General features: G+C 40.7%; 1 protein-coding gene across 1 annotated transcript; it reads right to left on the reverse strand.

Moving 5' to 3' along the window:
* Nucleotides 1–910: 910 nt before the first annotated feature.
* Nucleotides 911–2,975, reverse strand: marcksb (myristoylated alanine-rich protein kinase C substrate b). Its single transcript, XM_007576567.2, has 2 exons — nt 2,580–2,975; nt 911–1,633 (listed from the first exon to the last, which is right to left on the reverse strand). Exons 1-2 carry the CDS (start codon nt 2,673–2,675, stop codon nt 1,070–1,072), a joined length of 660 nt encoding a protein of 219 aa, XP_007576629.1. The 5' UTR covers nt 2,676–2,975; the 3' UTR covers nt 911–1,069.
* Nucleotides 2,976–7,116: the final 4,141 nt, after the last annotated feature.

The raw sequence follows: 7,116 nt of genomic DNA on the forward strand, positions 1-7,116 counted from the left end.
TTTATCTGTAGTGCATTATGTGAAAAAGAAAAGCTCACAGTGCCAATTCACACTTCATCGCTTTATTCTTCAGAATTCACAGGAAACAAACTCAACACCTTGTTACCAGTTTTTGCAGGCAATGTTACATTCCATACTGAAAAAATGTGAGCCTCGTTATATACAGAAAGAGAAGCCGGTAGAGAACAGCGTCTAAAATCCTGACTTTGTGTGCTTTTGACTTGTGGATTCAGAGTGGTGTTGTAGTCATCACAGCTTAATGCAAAAGTCTGCTTAAAACATCTCCCAATTTTATTCAATCTTACAAATGGTGAAAAAAAAAGAAAAAGAAAAAAGAAAAACTTCATTTACAATGGGTAATCAGTTAAAAACTTCAGTCATTAGGTACATCTCAGCCATAAAACCAGTAATATCAAAGTCTATACAACGTGCATTACTACAGAATTTTGAAACAGTGGAATCTAATGGAAGGTGGTGAGCACCAATCATCGTTTTGACGGCTAAATCTATTTCAGGAATGGTTCGTGTTCACAGGAGCGTTGAGCTTAGAGAGTTGTAAACAACTGTACACTGCAATGACAACTTAAGACTCGCTTAAGGACATCCCCTTTAAATATCACAACGTGTCAGATCTTGCAGAGACAGCTTGAGCTGCTACATCCAATTGCCCAGCACCAAATATTTTGATTAAATATATGGAGAAAAAAAAAAAGATTCAGTAATGTTGTGATGGTATTACCTTAAAAAAAAAAAAAAAAACTTAAAAAAATCCACTCACATTTTGCACTATCACACTCACCCATGTTACAAATGCAAGCACCAAGAAGCAGCGAGGAGCATCACTCTCTGCTCCACCTCCTGTCCATCACTGCTCGGGACTTTGCAGTCATTATGGATGAGATGGTTGCAGAGTAAGTAAACATATACAAAAAAAAAATTAAAAAAAGAGAAAATTAACGAAAAGAAAAACAAATTCCCTGGTTTTAGACAAGTCCTCATGTTCCTTCAGACAGGCTACATCGTCTCCTTCATTCCGGTGCGTTGTTCAACTGGGGGTTGGGGGTGGGGTTTACTCGGCGGCAGCGGCAGCCTCCGGACTGGCTGCCGTCTCTGGCTCAGTTGGAGAAACTTTGGCCGGCTTCTCTTCTCCTTCGGCTGCTTGCTCTGCCTTCGGCTCCTCCGCCTTCACCTCTTCGGCGGCAGTCTCCTTGACTTCCCCTCCGCTCGCCTCAGCCGGCTCGGTCTCCTCTGCGGGGGCTTCGGTGGACTTCTCGCCTTCGGCTGGTTCTGCCCCAGCGGACGCCCCCTCCTTGGTTGCCTCTTCGGACTCCTTCTTGGTCTTTTTGAAGGAGAAGCCACTGAGCTTGAAGGAGGGCTTCTTGAAGGAGAACCGCTTTTTCTTCTGCTTGCCGTCCTCGCTGGTGGACGGGGTACCTTCCTCTGGCTTGGCAGAGGTCTCTCCGTTTGTGGTGGATGCCTCCTTGTCTCCTTGGGCCTCGGCGTCCTCTACTTTCTCACCTTCTTCTTTTGGCACCTCTTCGGTGGGAGTGCTTCCATTGGCCTGCACGTCGGCTTTGTTGGCATCCTCTGCAGCAGGAGAGGCATCTCCGTTAGTCTTGGCGTGGCCGTTCTCCTAGAAAGAAGTCAAAAAGGTCCAAATCACTGCGTTATTTAAGAGCATGTTAGACTGTATGTTAGTGAAGAAGATACCAGAAAACCTCTTTGTAAAAATCTTGAACACCGTTGGATATAAACCAAATTCCAAAACTGAAAATATTCAACAGAAACCACCCACACAGCCCATCAAAAGAAAAAGAAAATTGCATAGACATCTGTTACTAGGAGAATGACGACACATGTCTGGCTTTTAGCAGTAGGCTCGGGTTTTTAAACTGCAATAAAGCCGGGACCCCACTAGAGGGCGTTCAGTCTGTAGAAACAACATAGGAATTTGAGATTTTAAAAAAATAAATAAAAAATTTCTACCATAAACCAGCTAAATCGATATGCATTAACCAAGTCTTTGAGCGCTTCATACATTTCAACCTTAATGCTATTAGAATTTATTAAGTCTAAGACGTTCATTTATGCAAAAACACGTTTCTTTTCTTGAACCTGGCAACAAAGGCGTGGTACCGTTTTTTAAAATGGCCTTGCCACGGTGAGGGGCGACCACAAACCCCTGCTGGACACAGTCCCACAAAAACAGAAAAGCCAGACTTTAAATTATCCTCTCACACTATGCAAAACCTCCAACTCTAACAAACCTGACTTCTGCACATTTAACGAAAAAAAAAAAAGAATAAATCAAAACGCCTTCAAAGCTGCACAGGACGATGACTTTTAGAACCAATTAAAAAGCATCCCGATTAAATTCCGGTTCTTGAACGGTTTCGTAAAATAACCAAACGGCAGCATGGAGAATATAAGCGCATGTGCCACTTTCCCTGAATGCCGGTGAGCGTGGGGATGCGCTACGGGGGAACATGGAGCACGCCATTGACGCAACACATTGCTAAATTGAGGCGAAATTCCGTGTGGGCAATTAAGAATTTAATAATTCAAGAAGGCTTATTTACCTGTCCGTTCGCCTTCGATGCAACAGCTGCTCCTTCTGCGGGCTTTTCCACCGCGGCTTCGTCTTTTCCAGCGGTTTTGGAGATTTGCGCTCCCATGCTTTTTGTTCCAACAAAGGAACCCAACCGATCAAATGAATGAACAAAGACCGCAAGCTTCCTCCCGAAACAAAATTTAAGGCACGCCGCTTTGCCTTCTTTGCGCGAAACAAACGGAGAAATAAGCCTGAAATCCAAAATAAAAAGTGAGACCGCAATGAGAGTAATGAGCACTTGGGGGAGAAAATGTAACGAAGGCGCAAAAGAAATCCGGGTTTTTTTTTTTTTTTTTTTTTTTTTTTTTTCCTCGAGCAGAGTTTGTAGATGGGGAGAAATTGGCCCCGCCGCAAATGAGATGCGGAGTACAACGCCCAAGTCCGCTGATGAATGGGCGCTGAGGCTGTGACGACAAAAGCCCCGGCGTCTCCGCCAATCACGAGTCTGGAGCGTAAAGCGGGGGGGAGGTCGTGGAGCAGAGGGACGTGCATCGGGGAGGGGGACGCGGACAATGGGAGAGACACAACAACATGGCCTACAACTTTGTGGATCCACGTTAGAGCAGGGAGACAGGAACATTTTCCACTGGGCTCTTTCCTCTGCGCATTTGATGTGGAGGCTGATTTGGAAACGTAGCAAGGTCATGTAGCGATACTGCAAAATATATATACATATTTACAATATTTAGCTGTATTATTACCGATATTTTTTTCCCTCTTCTTCAGGGAAGCAACAAATTCTGTTTTTTTGTTTGTTTGTTTGTTTTTTTACATTTTATTTTAGCTGATCCTATTGAGGATGTTTTTTTTTATCTTTTTTTTTATTTATATTTTTAAAGATTGGATAGCCTTTTAGACAAACAAATATAATCGATATATCTTTTTACATACACAGTTTTTTTCCTCACCATCTGACAATAAATCAGACTAAACATCTTTTTTAATTATTATTCATATTTTTTTAAATGCCAACAAATTTCACGAGATAGCTGTTTTATTTGCTTACTTCACATTCAGACGTTTGGGGAACAATTTGGAGAAGCTGGTGACGATGTCATGACTTTTGTGAACATTTTTAAATGAATAAGTGCGAAAATTGGTATGTATGTTAAGGCGACAAATTATATTTATTCCTTTTCAGACAGGTAATTACTTCAACAACAAAAATAACAACAGAACAGGCATGGTTACAGTTGCAAATGCACTCAGGATGATAGTTTTTAAAATAAGTCATCATGTGGTCTGATCAAACTAGAATTTAAGTCTTTGGTCATAATGACCACTGTTATATTTGGAGGGGGGAAGAGGAAGCCTGCAAGCCTGAAAAAACATCCCAGCTGTAAATTATGAGTCTAGAGTCATCTTATTATGGGGGAGTTTTGATGCTTTGGTGCGCTCCACAAAATGAAACAGATGGCATCAGGAAGAAGAATTATTTTTGAAATACTGAAGTTGCATCTCAGTATGCAACTTCAGTATTTCTTACATACAAACAATGGCCATTACTTACATTTGGAAGTAATGGCCATTTACTTCCTGGCAAATGGCCAGGAAGTAAAAGCGTGGCCACAAGCAGATCTTCCAAATGGAAAATGTGGAAAATGACCATTTGCTACAAAGTGGTTTACGGACATCAAAGTCAATGTTTTGGAGTGGCCATCAAAAGAATTTGATCTCAGTTGTATAGAAAACTATATAAATTAGTTCTAACTAAGCAAAATGTTTCTTCTGCCTCTAAGTCATGTTATTGAGTTTGATGGAGAATCTTAAAGGGGGCCAGGGAGACTTTCTTAGATCATTAAAAATGATAAGTGGGTAAAGGTTAAAAAAAATCATCAATGAATCATCTGAATACTGTCATAAAGGCTTTTCCATTGATCATTGTGAAGGGAGTGAAATCCATTTACATACATTTTTTTTAATCAAACGTAAAAAAAAAAAAAGAAAAAAAAAAAGCTGAATTTGTTGGGGGTGAAATCTCTGTTCTGTTTTCCTAAACTCCATCTTTAAATGTAATTGTATCCACTTCCAGCCAATCACTTTGGTGGACTAATAGTAAATGTTACTCTAATGTACAAAACAATACAGAGCTTAATTATCCAATCCAGAGCTCCCATTTTATTTAGAATGGAAGTTTCATTGTCTCTGAATCTGAATTATGTGTGAAAACAACATCATTGTGTTTAGGTGGCTGCTGCCTGTCTGCTGCTATGTTATCAGGGCCCCCCTCCTGACATATGCCCCTCTGAGTAAACAGACCTCCCCTGTAACTATAAGCCCCTGCACCCAAAACATCCCTCGTCGCTCCTCTTGCATAATAGTGTCTTGTCTGCGTGTTGCAGCTGGAGCATCCCAGTGACCCAGATATAATGAGACTTTATGGCTCTGCTGTCTGCTCCGCCAGCCTGCAGCGCTCCAGCTCCACCAGCAGCAACAAATCTTTCCTCTCTTTCCCTCTCTCTCTCTCTGCCATTACTGCCTGACCCACATCTCCATGGTTACCAGTCCAAAATGGCTGCGAGGAAGAAGCCGAGCGCTGGCTGACAAGGTGCTTTAGCGACTGTGACCTCTGGTTGCGGAGGAGCGGGCGTGAGAGTGAAGTCGAGGCTGCACAGCGAACACATGCTGCAGACCGAGGATTAAGGGTGACTTCTTTCACCCCCACCTCTCTACTCCTGCTAACTAGGCCACGTTCATTGTTGCCATATTCTGATGACATGCAAAGCTGTAATTATGATAAGGAGCAGCAAAGAATATGTAAACCTAGAGACAAAGGCAGTGGGGCATGGACTGTTTTCAAACAACAACAAAAAGATTAAACATTTAGCTCACCGAACTAAGAGTTCTTAAATGTAATGCTTCAAACTCAACACAAGACATAGGAATGTTTAAAGAGCCACAGACCTAAAAAAAAAAAAAATGGGGCAGGTTAAGGACACAAAGTCAAGCAGAAAGAGCAACGAAACTCAAACCTGTAATCTGAAAACAAAATAATCCAAATCAAATTATGAGGTAAAAGTTAAGGTCACTGTCTGTGTTTTGAATACCAGGTATCTAAGCCACTTAATCCTGAAACTGATTACATTATGCGCCTTTTAAGAGAATAAAATGATCTCTATACACAAAAGGAGATCTTTTGTTGTATCTGAACAAAACACCCCATTTAGCAAACATTATAACTTGAGTCAGAATAATGAACAATATTTTAAACCCATCAAGCTGATTTCCAAACACCTGAAGGTGGATGCATCTCTCTGTGTTTTGTTTTTTGGATTTTCCTCCCCCTTTTGCAAGTAGTTTTCATGAAAACATCAAATCTGATCTTTCACACGCATTTCACCAAGGCCCTTCAAAATGTACATCTGAACACTTTGAATAAAACAAACTCTTGTCCTGCACTGACTGTGTCCTAAATCCTCAAATGAATTTCATTGTCCGTTTCACTCGTGGGCATGAGGTGCTTTTCCACACATTTTGTTCTTTGTTTCACACCAAACACACCTGGAGTGTGTTTTGCTCAAAAGCTCAATGTGAGTATGACTGGACATTTGTCTTGTTTATAATTGCTGTTTTTAAAAGGGATTATTGGTCTAACTTTTAATTTGGCGAGATTTTGACAGTAGCCAAAATCTGCCTTATTAAGAAAAACAAACTTAAGACATTAAATTGCTCATTCTCTTGTCTTCTACTTCATACGAAGAAACATTATTATTTAGTGATCCTAAGATTCCACTTTTTTGCTGCAGTTTTTTTTTACCTGTGAGCTTTAGATTTGTTTGCCTCCCTTTGCATCCTGGTATTTGAGTGTGGTGACTAGACAAGCTTCATACATTAGCCAGCCTTGATTGTTGCAGGAGAGGACTGTAGACATAGACAAGTTTAGGTGTGCAATTTTCTTATTGCCATCTCCTGAAATATGCTTTCCTGTTATGGGATACGTCTTGTCTTTTTCATTTAAGAGTAACTGAAGTTCAAAATGGGTAGAGGCAGAGCTGACTTTGACTACAGTCCTTGAACATGGCACACTGTGCAAGATTGTTACTATAAAATCTGAATAATAACTCTTGCTACACTCTGTGAATATGCCATACTTGCACAACTTCTTGCTCTAGCAGAAATGTCAAATATGATTAAATAGAGATTTAAGTCCATTTAAGAATGGACAGCAGGTTATGGGTGGTTATTAGTTGAGTCAGATTCTAAAAGAAGACTACAAGAACAAAGAAAAGGTGTGCTTTGTAGTAAACCACTTACCAACTGATTTGGTCAAATGTTTAGGCGGAAAACCACTGGGAAAGCAATTTTTTCCCAAGCTTTAACATCTTGACTGATTAATTTTGCAAACTCCACCAGTTCCTCCTGTGGCAACCACACAGCATGATACTGCCCACCCCATGCTTCACAACCTAGCTGACTTAAACTCTTCCTTCTTTTTACATCTCCACAAGACATGTTTTGGGAAAAAAAAAATCTCAAGCTTCACTTGCAAGTCATAATCTGGCTTG

This window comes from Poecilia formosa, unplaced genomic scaffold, assembly GCF_000485575.1.
Source record: "Poecilia formosa unplaced genomic scaffold, Poecilia_formosa-5.1.2 Scaffold8, whole genome shotgun sequence".
Taxonomy (NCBI): domain Eukaryota; kingdom Metazoa; phylum Chordata; class Actinopteri; order Cyprinodontiformes; family Poeciliidae; genus Poecilia; species Poecilia formosa.